The 19,384-nt window shown below is 43.8% G+C and overlaps 1 protein-coding gene across 1 annotated transcript in view; it reads right to left on the bottom strand.

Moving 5' to 3' along the window:
* The window catches only part of LOC144825162 (uromodulin-like), a 763,320-nt gene that overhangs the window by 134,756 nt on the left and 609,180 nt on the right, over positions 1-19,384 (bottom strand). The window contains exons 5-6 of the mRNA XM_078684028.1: positions 12,824-13,066; positions 10,409-10,568 (exon numbers count right to left, since the gene is read on the bottom strand). Of these exons, the coding sequence (XP_078540154.1) occupies positions 10,409-10,568; positions 12,824-13,066 (403 nt within the window). The remainder of the gene's footprint in view (positions 1-10,408; positions 10,569-12,823; positions 13,067-19,384) is intronic.

Raw genomic sequence — 19,384 nt, 5'->3', positions numbered from 1 at the left:
CATATCCGGTTTGACCCCATAAGGGCCACCATTTCCTTATCCTGAGTCTCTTTCTTTGCTGCTCATGGCAGAGATAAGTGCTATCCATATTTTTGCATAACCATTTGCATGAATTATGTACTTAATGTGCTTGTGTATTGATAGTGCATATTTATAAATTGATTCACATGCTGTGCGTGTGTTCGGAAGCCCGCGCGGGCGTTGTTTTTCTTCCAAAATTGTGTCATTTTAATTTTAATTGGTTAGAAAAGTACACGCTTATGCAAGAGTGTTGTTATTTGGCCAGGTTAAGACTCCTGACCCCTGAGGGGGGCTCAACGTTCCCTCGCGCTTAGCACAATTTCGTGTAACCGCGCATCATGGCTGGAATTTGCTCACGGGAGCTGAGGTGACACGCCGGTTGGCGGTGAACCTTACAGGCTTTGAGGGCATATTTGTTAAAAAGGAGTAAAGCGCAAATCAGCACTTCGTCAGAGGCCTTCCCATATTTGGCCAGATGTCAGTGACAGCCACAGACACGTCGGACGTGTGTATACCAATTGGGCTACATTTGGGCTACGCACGTCACAACATTCCCCACTGCTCGCCCAGAGCTAAAAATAACCTGGAATTCCACGGAGCAGCACAAATTATCAACTTGTGACCGGCTGAAAGAGCAGTCAGCCCTGGAGTGCGCATACCCTCCACAGAATTAATACGTGCCTCATTAGGCCCTAGAACTGGGCTGGAATATTTATTTATTTATTTAAAGAGTTTTGTATAGTGCGAACTAGACCCTTGGGTATCAGATCGCTTTACATTGCTTGAGGTAGAATATACAACAGTCATGTATAGAACAATAGATTCAGTTTTGTATAGTACAACTATGCTGGTTAAATGGCGTATTAAGTATCGATCGATAACACATTAAAAGGTTACAAGAGTATAACATGGAGCTTAAAAGATTAGACTCTTCTATGGAAGGTATTTGCTCATTAGAAATATTTTCAGTTCCCTCTTGAAAGACGCTGTGTTTGTTATTTTTCTAATGTTTGGTGGAAGAGAGTTCCATATTCTGGGTGCTGCTCCTGAGAAAGCTCTCTCGTAGGTTTTCTTCTTCCGGAAGATGGGTGGTCTCAGCACTAACTCCTTGGCACTCCTAGCTGGTCTGTTTCCTCCCGATAGTTCAATTTTCTGGGCCAGGTATCTCGGTGTATTGTAGTGAAGCGCTTTGTGAGTGATGCATGCCATTTATATTTGAATTCTTGCTTCGTACGGTAACCAGTTTAAAGCTTTCAAGTGTGGAGAGATATGGTCGAATTTTCTCGACCCGGAGATCAGTCTTGCAGCTGCGTTGAGGCATGCTTTTAGTGGGGCTGTAGAGAATTTGGGTAGGCCTGCTAAAGTAGTGCAGCCATATTCAATCCTCGAGATTACCAATGATTGGATTGCTAGTTTAAGATCCGCCTGAGAAATGTAAGGTTTCATTTTTTTCAATGTAGATCAAATGAAAGCGGGCACTTTTAACCATTGTTTTGATATGGGATTTCATATCAAGGTTCTCATCGAGTATGATTCCTAGTGATTTCGCCAAATCAACTAAGGAAGGGGTGCAGTTTAGCGCCGTGATCATTTTAGACCATTCCTTGACCTCTGTGCGGTTCTTAGGTGGAGAGATTAGTAGGAATTCTATTTTCTGGGAGTTTAGCTTCAGATGATTGCTTGTTAACCATTGTAATGTAGTTTGTAAAGCCTCGTTCATTAGCTTGATGTCTTCCAGAGATGCGATTTTAATGTATAACTGTGTGTCGTCCGCATACATATATTAAATAATTCAAAAAATAGAATAATTCAGAGTACAGCTTTGCTGAGGAGCTAAATATAATTCTGGTAAAGTCTATTTGGTGTGCACATGGGTGGCTCCCCCTTCACTCCTCCTACATATATACTTGCATTTAAGCATTATCCTTGCACAAGTCTGATCAATGCGATACCAAAGTGGATGATGGACGGAGCGTTTGAGAAAATCAAACACTCCCCCAAATCAACTGATCTGGGTTTAATCCATCATCATTCTTTAGCTCACTCCACCACCCCAGTGCAGACATGGCCATATACAAATCAGTCTGACCATGTGCCTCATGGGAACAGTCCAGCCAGAACCGCCAAGCCATGTCTTCTGTGGACCAGAAACAAGCATCCTGGGACCGGTTTCGGGTTCATAACCCTCATCAGCCAGGCTATCATGAATCCAGTGGCAGAGTGAGCAAGGAATCCCCGTCTGGGCATACCCTGCCAACTCAGGGCGAACAAAGCGATACTAAAGGGGATAATGGCAGAGCGTTTGAGCAAATCAAACACTCACCCCCAGTCAACTGATCTGGGTTTAATCCGTCATCATTCTTTAGCTCACTCCACCACTCCAGTTCAGACATGGCCATATGCAAATCAGTCTGACCCTGTGCCTCATGGGAGCAGTCCAGCCCGAACTGCCAAGCCATGTCTTCTCTGGACCAGAAACAAGCATCCTGGGACCGGTTTCGGGTTCAGAACCCTCATCAGCCAGGCTATCTTGAATCCAGTGGCAGTGGATCAGTGTCACATAATGGAAGAATGGGTGAGATGTGAGGAGGATGAATCATATGAGGAGGGACAGCAAGAAAATGTCCTTGAAGATAATTTTGTTGACGCTGTGGACACTTCGGTCCAGCAGTCGTCAACAGGGCCATTGAGAGCACAGTCGTGGGCACGGTGCAACAAGCCTTGGCAGCGTCTCTAAAGCCAATAACCAAACAACTGGAAAAATCTGCAAAAAGGCATGGGTTTATCAATCCTCTGGAACCATGAAAATAAACTCCCGCAAATGCCAATCTACCACAATCGGGGTCATGGCCCCACGCCGATGCACTGTCTAGTCTGCCTAAGGCGAACGCAATGGATCACAGGTATGCCATGCCATCCACTACCGGTGGTGGTAAGGCCAAATGTAAACAAAAGGTCTACACAGACACCTATACAACCGACAGAGATACAACCGATGAAGAGGCACCAACTAAAAAGAGATCTAGGAAGACACATAAGGTACTGGATAAGGACTCTAATACGCTGTTTACTTTCGACCCAACAAGTATAGTCCACCCCAGATCTTTGGATTGGGTTATCGCCCTAGAGGTGGCAGACTAACTACATGATAACCTTAGGAAGGGTTTTGACAAATAGGTGCAAAATAGACTGCGTTGGCAGTGCCCTCCCCCAGATATCCCAGATAGAGTCGCAGAAACCACCAACATTGATGCCAACCACCTGACGTTTCTTAAGAAATTTGCAAGAGATCCAAAAAGATCATTGATTGAGCCATGCGAGGCTGTCAGGACAAGCTACTCGACGTAGCAGGACCATTGGCCAAGATCCTGGAGGTCTGCTCGCTAGGTAACGCAAACTGCGCCATTTCCACGGAGAGGCGTGAATCCTTGTTAATAAGTATGGACTCCAATCTGACAGAATTAGCCTCCGCCCAGCCAGGTCCATTAGCAGAAGGCAATCTCTTTGGGGATAGATTTGTCAAAGACGTGTCCAAGTATGTAGGTACATTTATCTCCCTGGACAAGGCACAGTCAGGTATCAAACAAGTGTTCCACGCTGGCCTTATTTACCGGGCCGGGCGAGGCAAAGGACGCTCGCTGGGCCACCAATATTATCAAGGTCCTCCTAGAGGAGACTATGGATGAGGTAGAGCAGACTGGGACTCTACCAGGGGTAGAACCTTCTACCCAACAAGGCAAAGGTTCAGACTATGGTTCAACAGAGATGAACACCAAGCAGGCTTTCAAGCTCAAAACGCTGCAAGTAAGTGTACCGCATTTGCTTCAACTATACTTTGGGGGTCGTACACAATACTTCATATACAATTGGAGGGTGTTATCTCAGGATGCGTGGGTCTTACAGACTAGTCAGGGTTTTCATCTAGGATTCTATCAGACACCCTTTCAAGACAAATACCCCAGACAACTGAGTTTTTCCCAACCAGAATGTGTTTTTATAGACGCAGAAATAGAGGAATTGCTGCAGAAACACGCGATTGTCTATTGCGACAACGGGGCTCGCGGCTTCTGCAGCAGTGTTTTCTTGGCACAGAAGAAAGGTGGGGTTCACAGGTTGGTTTTATACCTGAGAGAGTTCAATCACTTCATGGTCTCCAAACATTTCAAGATGGAAGGCATCCCTCCATCTATTGGCTGACCTTTTAAAGAAAGGGGATTGGATGGTCCGGCTGGACCTAAAGAACGCTTACTTTACAATCCCTATCTACCCCCCTCATCGGCGATTTCTTCAGTTTCAATGGCGAAACCGATGGTTAGACTGGATCACTGACATAATATCGACGGACATAATATCAACTACCAAAAATATCGGCGTCAAAATATCGACAGACAAAATATCGAGTTTCTATCTACAAACAGGTAAGTACTAAAATATTGAGTCAAAAATATCGTTTAAAAAAATATAGTTTGTAAAAATATCGAATTTCTTAAAAACAATGTTAAATTAAAAAAATATTAAAAATGAATAACCAAAATACACTTACAAATACTTAAATTACATTAAACTTATTAAATAATTAATTAAAGTTATAAAAAAAATTACAATCATATTTATTAAAACATATATATATAGTAACATAATATAAATAAAAAATATGCCAAATGATTACCGTAGGATAGCGGAAGTGTAAAAATTACTATTCCCACTCCAGAGAGTGCAACAGTATGGAAGGCGTTGGATAACGTAGAGGTAAAAATTACTATCCCCACTCCAGAGAGTGCAACAGTAGGGGTAGCGTTGGATAGCGTAGGGGTAAAATTTACTATTCCCACTCCAGAGACTGCAACAGTAGGGAAAGCGTTGGATAGCGTAGAGGTAAAAATTACTATTCCCACTCCAGAGAGTGCAACAGTAGGGAAAGCGTTGGATAGCGTAGGGGTAAAAATTACTATTCCCACTCCAGAGAGTGCAACAGTAGGTAAAGCGTTGGATAGCGTAGGGGTAAACATTACTATTCCCACTCCAAAGAGTGCAACAGTAGGGAAAGCGTTGGATAGCGTAGGGGTAAAAATTACTATTCCCACTCCAGATAGTGCAACAGTAGGGAAAGCGTTTGATAGCGTAGGGGTAAAAATTACTATTCCCACTCCAGAGAGGGCAACAGTAGGAAAAGCGTTGGATAGCGTAGGGGTAAAAATTACTATTCCCACTGCAAAGAGTGCAACAGTAGCGAAAGCGTTGGATAGCGTAGGGGTAAAAATTACTATTCCCACTCCAGAGAGTGCAACAGTAGGGCAAGCGTTGGATAGCGTAGGGGTAAAGATTACTATTCCCACTCCAGTGAGTGCAACAGTAGGGAAAGTAAATACTTTATATATTATTTAAAAAAATAGATATATTAATATCTATAAAAAATGTATTAAATGTAATTACCAATTTAATATAATATAATAATTATTCAATTAAAAATACAAATCAAAATACATTATTACAATTAGTTACCTACTTATACAAATGAATTACAAATTAACAATTAATTAATTAGCAATTAAAAAGTAATTAACAATTAATTCAAAATAAATACCAATAAATAAAATGTACATATTGAATTAAAGTTAAATTACTTCCCACCCTATTCCCCTATAAACCCACAACCCGCTACAGAATTAAATCACGCAAAAATTAAATAACATAACATTCATTAATTAAAATGAATTATAACATAAATACACACTTTTCACACATATAATAACATAAAAAAACACTATAAAAAATTGGATATTATTAAAAATTCGATAATTTTAATAACCTATATTATATACTTCGATATTTTGACTTTATATATTTTTAAAATTCGATATTATATTACTTACCTTAAATACGATATTTTTGATGACTATATTCTGTCCATTCGATATTTTGTCCATTCTATATTTTGAAGTCGATATTTTGTCCATTCGATATTTTGAAATCGATATTTTGTCTGTTTACCGGTTAGACTATTTGGCCCTTCCTTTCGGGCTTTCCTCAGCACCATGATGTTTCACGAAAGTGCTGAAACCGGTCATAGCCCATCTCAGAACACAAGGAATTCGTATGATAGTTTATCTAGACGATATTCTGCCAGTGGCTCAGACTCCAGCCTTAGCCAAACTTCACTTACAGATGACGGTTTCCCTTCTGCAAAAGCTAGGTTTTGTGATCAACGATCCCAACTCAGTCTTAGACCCCGTCCAGTTAATAGACTTCCTGGGATTTGTAATAGACTCACAGATGGCTCAATTGAGTCTTCCTAAGTCAAAGCTATGGGACCTCAAGAAAGAGATTACCTAATTTCTATCCAAACAGGTGGCATATCTACGAATTATTGCAAGGATAGTGGGGTAATTGGCATCCTCAATACAGACGATATTTCCGGGCCCTCTGCATTATCGGGCCCTTCAGAGATTAAAGATCCAACACCTACGCAAGGTATTTCATACACAGATCTAGTTCCCATAACGAAAGAAGCTAGGGACGAAATGCCATGGTGGTTAGGCCACGTAAAGGCCTGGAATGGCAGATGCATATTCGGCTCTCATCAGGCAAGAGTTATCGAGTCAGACACCAGTGGATGGGGCTGGGAAACGCGTTGTGGAGATATCTCCACAGGAGGTCGATGGTCTCTTCAAGAACTATCACTCCACATCAATTGCCTGGAACTGTTAGCACGTTAATTTGCAATACGGACTCTCTCCCCAAACAAGTGTCTTGTTGCATCCTCCTAAGGATGGACAATATCTCGGCAGTGAGATATATCAACAAGTTGGGAGGTACGAGGTTGTCACTACCTGTGGAAATAGCAAAAGATATCTGGCATTACTGCCTGAAGCATCAGATATCTGTGATTGCGGAGTACATTTCGGGGCAGTCGAACACTGTTGCGGACTGGAATTCCAGGTACCTGAAGGATTACAGCGACTGGCAACTTCAGCAGCGACTGTTCCAATGGTTACAAGAAGTATGGGGTCCTTGTGAGATAGATCTGTTCGCATCCAGACTAAATCAACAACTTCAGCTGTAGGCCAGACCCCTTGTCAAGAGCGACGGACGCCTTTACCCAGTATCTCAATTATGCTTTTCCCCCATTCACAGAGTGCTCACATGAGTTACCCTTCCAGTGGTGAAGGACTTTTTTCTCATTTCCCCCATTCATCCTCATTCCCGGAGTGACCTCACACATAGTTCGGCAACAAGCAGAAGTGATATTGGTAACACCACTTTGGAAAGCGCAACTATGGTTTCCAGTTCTGTTGAAAATGAGTTGCCACCTTCCCAGGAGACTCCCTTGGTCTCAGACGCTGCTCCAAGGCCCTCATGGGGAACTGCACCCATTTGTAACGTAGGGGCAGTTGTCCCTGATGGCATGGAGGCTTACCGGCAACAATGGGAAATGCCAGGAATTTCTAACAAAGCTTCCGAATTCATCAGACATGCCTGGGCCCCTTCCACTTGAAAAAGATATTCTTCAGCTTGGAAATTCTGGGTATGTTGGTGCATGGAACTGCACATGGATCCCGTGGGGGCAGTGGTATCCCAAGTTGTAAATTTTCTGTCTGAAAAAGCCTCAGAGGGCTTGGCATATTGTTCTATCAACAATTTTAGATCCGCCATTTCTGCAGGACATACGCAGGTAGGTGGTAGACCAATAGGTATGTACCCAGTTGTGTGTTAATTGCTTAAGGGTATTAGAGTAGCTAACCCCACAAAACCAAAATATTTATGTTTATGGGATGTATCGCTAGTGCTAAATTTGTTTGATAAATGGCCCTGTAATTCTCAACTATCGAGAAAACAATTGTCTATTAAACTAGCTTTTCTATTGTGTCTCTCTGCTTGCAGTCGTTCTTCTCACGTAAAGACTCTACCCATAACAGTATGTATATACTCCAGTGGGAGTCTAATTTACCATTACGAGCAGGACGAAAACAATGTCAAGTAATATTGAGCATAATGCTTTTCCTCATAATGAAAAATGATGTTTGGACAATGCTTGTAGGCATATGAGGATGGGACACGGTCCGTGAGACAAGAAGGTTCCAAACAGCTATTGATCGCCTTGAAAAAAACATTCAATCCAGTATCTACAGCAACAATAGCGAGAAGGTTAAAATTAGTTATGAAAGAGGCTGGGGTGGATTCCCAGGTGTTTGGTGCATATTCAGTGCGTGGCGCTATGGCGTCCAAAACCTTTATGTTAGGTTCAACCATTCTGTACATTATGAGATTTGCTGATTGGTCATCTGAATCTGTGTTTAAACAATTTAATTATAAACCGGTGGGTGATATAACTACTATAGTTTTTGAAGTGTTAAACAAGCATAATCCGAAGCCTCTGGTCCTCTAATAGAATAAAAAATTTGCTAGCATTCGCACCAAGAAGTCTCAATTCTATTAAGGACACGGAGACGAGGATTATCCCACCCTGTTATGTTACTATATCGGTAATATCTGACCACCGGTATGTATTTTATATTCTGTTAGCAGAAGTTACGGGTTCTCCAATGTTTCATTCCTTTCAGGTTCCGAAAAGAAGACGGAATAGATTTATTTCTTATTGAAGAAGATGTATAACATTCCAGTTGTTATGGCTCTTCCGCGTTAGAGGATGATAGTTTGGACTTGATTATTGTTATATTGTTCTAGAATTCGAGCAAAGAAAGAGGGTCAGGATTAGAAAATGGTGGCTCTTATGGGGTCAGACTGGATATGATGTAAGAAGAAGCATCATGGGAAATGTAGTTTATTTTGTGTAATACAACGTTTTCATTGGCTGCTGTGAGTAGCAATAAACGAAAGAGAAGCATAATCCGCGCCTCTGTGTTCTTAATAGAATTGAAAATTCTTGGCGCGAATGCTAGCAAATTTTTTATCCCTGGTCACTGTTTCTGGCTTGTGCTGTCTGCACTACATGCATTATTTTGGAAAAATCTTGAATTATATATATTAACTTTAGACACCTCTTACAAAAAATAACATGCACTCAGCTCCTGTCTGAGTCTGCGGCCTTTTAATGTGGTTGCATAGCTCTGAAACATTGAGCAGTGTTTGACTTCTCTGTTTATGAGCTGTACTGTCTGCAGCTCATGGACTAAGTAGGAGGAAGTCATTGTATGCTCATTTGACAGTGCAAATCCATAAAAACAGGCTCTCAGCTCGGCTCTAAGCCAGCGACCTGTTCTTGATGCGAGCCGCGGGGACACATCATGAAACAGGTTGACTGGCGCAGAGCAGGACAGTCTCTGTGATAGTGCATGAGCTGGAGACAGCATAGCTTGGAACCAGGAAGAGGCAACCATAGCTCACGGCTTCACAAGAGAAGATGATGGAGTTATTTTCATATTAGATATTTTGCGTTACATTGACATTAAGATTGATCATGGCTAATGCAGGTTTGTTTTTTACATGTCTGACATCTGGTTGTCATCCTGTTGATATATGTGCATTTCTTTATTTCTAGGAGAAGCTGAACTACAATTAATAGACACGATGTGTCCTTGTTGCCTTTCTTGTAATAAATGTATTGCTTTGCGTGTTAAATGTAGAATGTTCTAACGACTTGTTATACAGTCCACCTGCAGAGCACAGACTGATCCAATGTGTCTTGTTAATTTGCAGATACATGTAAATTTGAAGGTCACTTAGGGACGCTTCATTGTGTAGGAATCTGAGAAACGAATGACTTAGTGTTATATCAGTATGCTTTAACCTGATTGGTTTGTTTTGTGGGAACCATGCGTAGGTGTTTCAAATATTAGAATTATCTGATTTAAGCAACTGCAATGCATTAGAGAGCTCAGAAACCTTTCCAGAAAGCTTGCAGGCAGCTGAGATCAGAGTAGGGCACCTGTTTTGTGGGAGAACCAACTCTACTTACCTTTTTCTTTGAGTCAACTTTATATTAGTTTGGTTTCTTTCCTATATGACTTTGATTGATTTTGAACTTCATATTCATTAAATTTATTCATATATTCATTACCGATTGATCCTGATTTGATGATTTTGAATCTGTAAACCTTTAACCTTTAATAAACCTTTATGGTTGGAAACCTTAACCATCTCTGACATCCTAGTGGAGTCTGGTGTGCTTCACTTTATCTAAATGTATTGATTTTGAGGACTAGCCTCGGTTGTGGATTCTGATTAACCACATAGCGCTTTATGGGCCCCGAATCTGCACTAAGAAAAGAGCTAGAACACAGCAGGCGCAGCCTTAAAAGAGGAGCACACTTCTGCTTTGTGTCAGCACTGAGCACACCCCCATGATGCAGGCCCACCTCATTCTTTACACAAGTGATGGTATTGGAAGTTAATTAAATTCCTTTTCTGCATCAACCCCATCACTTACCCCGCAGGTGTTTGGTGTTTTCTTCTGGCACAGGGATACATCACAGCTCATGTACACTGCAGACTGGTCGTTAAAGGCAAATGTCTCTATCTGAAACATAACTTCTAGGGAATCGCCGTTGTGGATAATCTGTACGTCCACTGCATCCGTCACTGGACAGCTGTGAAGAGGAGAGAGCGTGGAGTTAGAGTTAAAAGACTGCTTCCACAGTCACCCCTACAGTCCTGCTAACTTGAGGGTGTGTGTGTTTGTGCGTGTGGGTGTGTGTGTCTGCGTGTGTGTGCATATGTGTGGGTGTGTGTGTGTGTGTTTGTTTGTTTCTAGGCCTCCGGTGGCAATGGACGAAACGCAGAACCTAGGACATCGAGTGAGACAGAGAGTGCTCCGAGGGCTAATTTTCTTATCCACTCAGTGCTACAAGGTGTGAGACTCAACCACTGATTGACTCTGTGTTCCAAAGTTCAAGCCCTGCCACAATATTTGCGACACTACCAAGAATACCAAATTAAGGGCCAGAGTGTACAACCATTCTAAATTGCGAGTCGGAATTTGCGCTCGATTGCGAGTCGCAAATTGTGAGTCACAATTTAGAATGTACAACAGTGTCAGAGACACTGATTGGGATTCCCAAGGGCATCGCAGAATGCGAGGCTCATGAATATTAATGAGCCACTCACAATTTGCGACCCCAGTTGGAATGTCTGGCCCTCCCAGGGATGGTGGCCTGCTGGGCTCAGCACACCTCCATGTCTGGGACTGCTTTTCAATAGAGCAGGTTTCTTTTTTTTAATGCAGCCTGGTTTCCTTAAAGGAAAACAGGATGCATTTAAAAAAGAAAAAATGAAACGTTTTTGTTTCATTTTTTAAGGGCAGGCAGTGGCCCTTGGGACTACTGCCTGCCCCCCAAAAATATTTCCCCCTGCATTTGCAAAGGGGAAGGGGTCCACTAGGGACCCCTTCCCTTTTGCGAGTGCATTACCACCCTCTTGAAGGGGGTGGTAATTTGAGAGTATTTGCAACTGCAAATGCGGTCGCAAAACATTCATAAATGGCTTTGGGGTCGCTATTAGGAAGGGAACGCCCCTTCCTAATAGCGACTCGCAAAACAATATGCAGAACACAAAGGCCCACATGCATCAACAATGCCATTTGCGATTCCTTATTAGCGAAAAATAAGGATTCGCTAATAAGGAATAGCAAAAGGCTTGCATCAAGAAATTGCTAAAAAAATTGCGATTTCTAAATATTCCTTAATTGCGACTTGCAAATTGCGAGTCGCAATTAAGGAATACCTCCCCATTCATTCCTATGGGCCTATAGTAATGAATGGGAAGACATTCTCAATTTGCAATTCGCAATTAGCGAATCGCAAATTGAAAATGCAATTTCAAGGGTGCAGGGGTGTCCTGTTGCACCCCTATAATTGATCTGTGCACATATGTTGCGCACACACATGCCCTACGGGCATGTGTGTGCGCAACATGAAACTTTGAAAAATGCACAAAAGTGCATTTTTCAAAGTTTTTGCAAATTACCATGAAGTTCAACTTCACGGTAATTTGCTACTCCTATTAGCGAAATCGCTAATTTTTTTACTTTGATGCATTGCATTTAAGGAATCTCAATTTGGGATTCCTTAAATTTGCGATTATTGCATTTGGGATGATGCATCCCAAATGCAAAAATACCAGTCGCAAAGGGGCAGATTCTGAGAATCTGCCCATTTGTGACCGATTTTTAGCTTGATGCATGTGGCTGTATGTTTTTATATGGTCCATAAGGATTTAGCATGCGCAAACGAACGGGTCACAAACCCGTTTGCGCATGCTAAATCCTGTCATACATACATACATACATACATCTGGCCCGAGATTCAGCTTTTCCCAAATAAATCCGGATCAGCTCTAAAGGATGTGTGTGCCGTATTTTTGTCATCTGCGGATGGGGACAGGTGTTGGGATGTGCAGGGATCCTTGGGACCTCCAGCCCCCTTTTCGTGGTGGGCAGGTTTTAGCGGCAGCTGAGCTCACAGCATCAATCAGTCATGTGTAAAGTGCATTTCCACTTAAATTCCTACTCCGTTTTCACTTTTTCTCTGAATACCAACGTGTTTCTTTCAGTTCCTGATGCGTGCTTTTAAAGTGAGAGGTGGGCGCTAGACAAATTATGTCAATAATTCAATCATTCACTCATTATCACTGGGTATGTGTTTCCAACTTAAGTGGCCTCTCTTTTTCAAACAGAGCCGGTGCAGGTCATTAAAGAGTATACGTCACAGTTATCTGCTGTTCAGATTTGACTTTCATGACATCCGAGAATACTTCATTCCTACTTTTTTGCTTATTTACTTCGTATGTGATTTTAATATAACTTTAGCGTTTTCAGACTATTTTAACTTGTGTAATGACCACTTACCCGTTTGATATTAAGAGCACAGAGGGGTCAGCGGGGTTGTTGCTGGGGGCAGCAATGCACTTGTCTGCTCTCAACGAAAACACGTCTGCATCGGAGAATGTAGTGGAGATGCCAATGTAGAGTGGCGTTCCCACCGTCAGTTGAGTATCTACTGTGTACGGTTCAGTAAAGGCATTAGACATGTAGGCAGCCATGGTGGCGGTGATGGGTCCTGAGCCATTCACTGATGGGAGAGTCACTGTGCTGCATTAAACAACAAAATAATAATTTTGAGGTAAAAACCGAACAGCAAGTGTCATGCACATATTAATGACTGCTTTATTGGGTGATTTACTGATAACATCAAAATGTTCATCTTTAGTTTTAAAGAGACTGCAGAGGCAATGCCAATGATTGGGGATGGACGTTGCAGATGTGAAGAGATTTGTAGAAAGGTTTTGTGATGGGTTTTAATAGGATTGAAGGCAACACCAGACGTCTGGAGAACACAATGCATTTCATTATGTTAGCTAGCATTTAAAATGCACGATGTCGGAAACTACACAGCTTTCATGCGCCGAAACCAACGCCCACCAGGTCTAACACTTTGTCATCAAGAAGGTGACGTTACGGGCGAAAATGTTTACATAACCTTAACCGAGGGGAGCGCTTGCTGTGCCAAGCATTACGAGGCAGTGCACAGCATGCAAGTACCTGCTTTCTGAAACTGGATGGGGAACACAGTAAGAACAGTTCTTTCTGTCTGACATTCTTGCAATAGGAGAGGATGTAGCCTGGTGGCTAGGGCAGTCGGCCTCAAATCTGGGGAACCGTGTTGGAATCTCGGCATGGATGCACAACATCCTGCGATTCTGGGCAAATCACATAGGGCCATATGTATCAAGCCAAATTGACTTCGCAGAATTTCGGCGTTTGCGAATGCAATTTGGACTAATGGTATGCATCAAGGAAATCTGCTTGAGAAATAAGGAATAGCAAAATATGCGATTCCTTATCTTGCGATTGCATTTAAGGAATCGCAAATTTTGCGATTCCTTAAATACAATGTAAGAAGCTAAAAAAAATAGCAAATTGGCCTTAAGGAATCGCAAATTACCACCAACTTCTAGTTGCGAATTCCTTTCAAAATGCATATTTTGTCATTTTTCAAAGTGCCATGTGACGCACATACATGCCCTTAGGGCATGTATGTGCGCCACATGTGCACCCATGCAGATTTCAGGGGTGCAACAGGGTGTCCTTTGGACACCCCTGCACCCTTGAAAATATTAGCAAATTGCGATTCGCCCATTTCCCCTTCATTCCTATGGGCCTCCAGGCTCATAAAATGAATGGGAAGTTATTCCTTAATTGCGATTAGCAATTTGCTAATCGCAATTAAGGAATTTTAAGAAATCGCTAACAAGAAGGGAATTTCTACATACATACCATTTTGCGGTTTCTAAATAGCGATTCCTTAAAAATCGCTATTTAGGAATCGCAAAACGGAATGTTGATACATATTGCCCCTAATCTCTCCGTGCCTAACAAAAATGAATGTGTCCTCATGTAATGCAACTGGTGCTCCTGCAAAGCGCTCTGATACCCCATACTTTTGGGTCAAGTTCGGCTATATAAAACTCAGTAAAAAAACATAGGTAGTCCTCCATTAGGAGTGACTGCTATGCCAATAATTCACTCAAAATATGCAGAACAAACAAACTGCATTTCTGAATGTTAAATGAAAAATAGACATACACAAGTAGATGAGCAGAACAACCTACATGTTATCAGCTAAAGCACTGAGATGTAAGAATGAACTCCTAGGGCCCGATTCTGGATGGACCAGAGTCTGTCCCACATCAGTTGGGAACATGAACTAAACAACCTCTTGTTGTGGGTTCCAGCCCTGCAAGTAGGATGTGACTGATCCCTGTTCGGTCGCATTCACGTACTTTACAATTGGAGCTTGCATTCTGAAAGGTGCCTGCCACTGGGTTCAGGGATCAACAGGGGGGCACCATAGTTGCCCCTAGGCTGCCATTCAGAGGCCTTGCACCAATGGGGGCCCTGCTGGGGGCCCTGAAAGTGGGATTTCAACAGCCTTTCTGGGCCGGAAAAGAGCCGCCCGAGGGATTGATAGAAGATTCCCGAATGGCAGCCGGGCTCTCCGAGCCGATCAGTGGCCTTTCAGAAATACGGTTCGGATTCCTTTCCGACCGAGCCCATGAGATTGGCTCAGTCAGAAAGGAATCCGAACCGGCAATTCTGATTCGGTCAGAACGGCTCAGATCGATGGTCAGAGCCATTTGCGACCGCTTCGGAATCAGCCTCAAAGTTGGAGAGAAGTTATTTATTCTTTTCACTTCCTAAAGAACAGCCGCTATGAAACACTTAAATAACTTAATGTTCTCCCTAAAATAATGCATGCGGTACTAGAGTGGTATCAGTTGATTCATATGCTAACTGTACTCGATAGTACACCCTAGTTATAACCAAAGCCATGGGGAAAATAATGAGGCTCGTGTGATGGAAGCTAGATGTGGGACATTCTTATAAATAAACTACTTGGGACATAGTTTTTTTTCCAAACCTCAGTTCGAACCTACGCTGGAAATATTCTTAGTATTAGGCTGTTAGGGCTACGCATGCCTTGAAACACTTCAAAAAGGCATATGGGATACTAACAATGGCCCTGTTCAAAACATCTTATGAGGGAAAAAACAAACCTACTACTCAGCATGAAGGTCTGGTGTGGACTCCTGAAGCTTTCCAGAATTTGAATTGCTTCGAAGAGAAATGCTGGAAGTGCGCTGTGGGATTCTGTTAACCTCTACTATTCAAGCAGATGGAGTTTGGTTAAGAGAATCTTCTACACGCAGCAGTGGCTTTGCAAAATTGACTTGCAAAATTGAACAATGCTTAGTCACCTTCTATAGAAAGTTTGTTGTTTTCTAGTTGAGTTGTTAGGAATGAGCATTTGTGATGCTGGAATTGCTGTTGTCAAAAATATGAGCTAAATGAAATTGTGGTTGAGGGACTTCCTGCCCCGGTGGGGCCCTCAAAAAGCATTGGCTCCTCATTTTCACAAGTGTGAACAAGCACAGCATAAAACAATAGAACCTAGCCTTCCTTTATATATATAAGAGCGATCCAGGGATGTGACTTAATAATGCACAGTGGCCGGTGGCTAAATATGCTCCAGTGTTTTAAGACTGAATTTGTCAAAATCTTTTCGATTAAAAGTGTGCCGGAGACTTGGTACAAAGATAAATCGAGTAACAGTATTTAGGGTGGACCAAAGACTATAATCCTCTTTTGTCCAACAAAGTTCAAGGGTGCCCTTTTTGGAGTCAATGCTAATGAAAATGCAAGTCAGACTAATTTCCAGATGTCATGATCATTTGATAATTACATTAAAAAAGAAACAAATCAGAAAGTCTTTAATCTTTAGTTCATTAGCTGCTAGCTAATTTAAAACGTGGCTAATAAAAGGTAAGGAGCAGAATAGGCATGAAAGCATATGGTAGAGATAAGAGAGGGTGAAAAGAGGAAAGACAAAGGAAAGATATTTAATCTAGCGGGAAAAGGAAACCAGCGTGTAAATAATTAGAAAAACAAAAAACAATCAGGTAAAAAATTCGGAAAGGAGAAAGGAAGATGCACCCTGAAGACCTTGGCTTCTTAGATATGCAAGTCCTCCTTGGAGGTGAGGCAACAAGGCAATTGTTTTACGGCACCTACACCATACTCCCCGAAAATCGACCCTCTTGACTTTGTGTAGCTTATCATCATTCATTCAATAAACAGGCATCATGCTAATGTATTTACCCTCTAGACTTTGTCATACTCTTTTTAGTTATTTTCTCCAAATGTGTAATAGTTGCCTCTAAGGCCTGTGATTTCTCCTCCCAAGTTCGTAGCCATTAACATCTGTTTTCTCATTTTCTGTCTTTCCCACAAAAACAAAGCTACACTTCTAGTGTGGTCTTGATCGAAGTGGCCAAGGCCTCGCATGCTTCTCCCTCATGCCTTGAAAAAGTCCTGGTGAGTTCATTTAGATTAGTTTATTCATCCTTTCGACAATGTGGAAAACTGTGGGTGATATTTTCCATTAGATGGTTGTAGCGTTTGCAAAGGTTGGATGCCAGTCTTTCCCGGATGTCTCTCTGGTAGAGGCTTCTAGTATATTTGCTCTAAATGGAGTGTAAGGTGTGTGCAAGTTTGGATGTTTCAATGGTGTGAAGTGCAGTGGTAGACGAATATCCTGGTGATCTGTTTGTGAGTTCATGGTATATTGCTAGGCTTTTCTCATCTTTCTAGCCAATATCTGTTGTTGTATTCAGCGTATCTCTCATCTCTTATAATTCAATAACAGCAGGAACTGATGTTTTTATCAGGAAACATTTTACCCTTTTTTAGGTAGAATAGCTGCCTTTTGAGGGAGCTCCGCACGCCAGATACATTAATCCGGCGAATACCATGCCGTGAAGACGCCTGTGCTGTCAGACACTACATGTAAAATTGACTCCATCCCCTTGGCAGGATCGAGGAAGCTTTTGAGCCCGTAGTGCCAATATCGGCGCCACTCACCAGCCCGCTCACAGTAACATACATTTGGCAGAAATACGCAGACAAGACAACTTTTTTGTTGGAGAAAAGTAGCTGCAGGTTTATTAGCATATACACAATGCCAACAAGGTGGGTTATCTTACAGGCGATCCAAAAGGCAAGCCGCCCCTCGCGACCTACCACCTGACGGGCCAATTTGCAACGTGGCCTTAGCCAATCGTTGCTTAGCGGTTATGGGAGGAGATAGCCCCTCCCACTTCCGGTGAACCATTGGTCCACCCTCTTGCTCACGCCCCCCCCTACGAGGGGCGGAGCGTTCAAGCAACCCCCGGTTGTACAGGTTTCCAACCGCCCGTAGGATAGCGGGGCGCCGTCGTACCCCCAGGGTCCACCGCACAGACTTCCTGGGGATATTAGGCCTCAGCATCCTTTGTGCTCCTGAAGAGGGTACTCCCGGGTACCGTTCCGCCTCTGGATCGCCCTGTAACTCCTCCTGCAACACAAATGAGAAAAGATTAGAAACATCCCCCCAACCCTTGAAAGCGCCGGGTATGCGGAAGAGAGGGAAACGGCATCAGGGTGAGGGGACAGCGGACAAAGAGGCCGCTCGGTGGGCGGGGGAGGAATATATACTCTCCCCCGCCCACCACAGGAAGGAAATGACCCGCGGGACCCCCCCCCCCCCCCCGGGTCCTAGAGAGCTGGGCTGCCCCGTGTGCCTTCCTGTGGCACTACGGTGGCCGCCCTCTTATCTGTGTCCCCTGCGGGGACGTGTCGGTCAGCCTGCATAGCTGCTGGTGAACTGCTGAAATCGGTGTTAGTGGCTCCGATCCGGCCATGGAGAAAATGGAGCCCTCCCGGAGAGCGGCGCTGCCCCGGGGAAGTGGTGCGGTTCACACCATTGATGTGCCGTTTTGTGTGAGCCTGCTCATCTTGCTGCACAGGACTGTGTATTGCCGTCTGTGGACAACGATTAAGCTGAGGCTGCAACCGGCGTGATATGAGTTGTGGCTGGAGCTGAGGGGGCCTCGGAGACCTGCGGCCGCAGCGCGAGAGTTGAGGAGCCCTGCAAAGAGCTGCCGGTGGACCCGGACCGGAGGGAGCTCGGCGCGTCTGTTGACCTGGAGGAAGCGAGTTAGGTGGGAGAGTGAGCTGCATGCTGGGCCAGGTGCTAGTTGGGCTGCGCGGCATTGTTTAGATGCCCCTGTCTCCGTACATGGAGGTGTTTGTGAGGGCCTGGGCAGGCTGATTATCCGGGGCGCAGAGAGGCGGTTCCGCTGCTGCTTGCTGGTGGATGGCTGTAGAGGCTTGACGCCCTGTGGTGTGGAGGTGCTGGTGTGTACGCTTTGATGCGGGACCTGGCCTGCTCTTGCGAGCTAGGATGTGGGGGGCACTACTGGTGCCTATGTACTGCGCGGGGGAGGGTCGTGTCTGCACACCGAAAGTGCTTGAGGGTTCTGGCGGCACGGCCTGGGAGTATCCTAGGTTGCGTGGTCTGAATCACTGGTGGCGGTCATAGTATATGGCGGGGCAGCCGCGCCCATACTAGACCACGAAAGGGAATGGTGGCAGTGGATGCAGGTCTGTGATGTTAAATTGCTGGGTGCAGCTCAACACCAGAATAGACTCATCATCTGTGGGGGCGACCCCGGTGATCTGCCCGGTCTCGGCCTGCCTGGGGAAGATTGCAGGCGACAACTGTAGTTTGTGTTCGCGGCCATGCTTGCCCTCTGAGCTTCACAAAGGTGTGTGCCTTACCAGGTTGCCATATTTACCAGCCTATTGTGTGGGGCTGCGGAGCTGTCACACAGTTGAAAGGCTGGCCTGAGAACACGGCAGGGAGAAGCACTTGAACTGTGACCACAAAGTGCACCGTGACGGAGACGGCGCCTGGTACCCTGCTCAAGCATCACCATCATTATGGGAAAATCCGACCCCAAACAGCCTAAGCTCCAGTTTGAAAGTAAATGCAGCACGTGCGCAACCAAGGTCATGGGGGATCAGCCTGGG

This window comes from Lissotriton helveticus, chromosome 3_1, assembly GCF_964261635.1.
Source record: "Lissotriton helveticus chromosome 3_1, aLisHel1.1, whole genome shotgun sequence".
Lineage (NCBI taxonomy): Eukaryota > Metazoa > Chordata > Amphibia > Caudata > Salamandridae > Lissotriton > Lissotriton helveticus.
The sequence above is the reverse complement of the archived record's forward strand: the minus strand, read 5'-3'. Positions and strand labels throughout refer to the sequence as shown.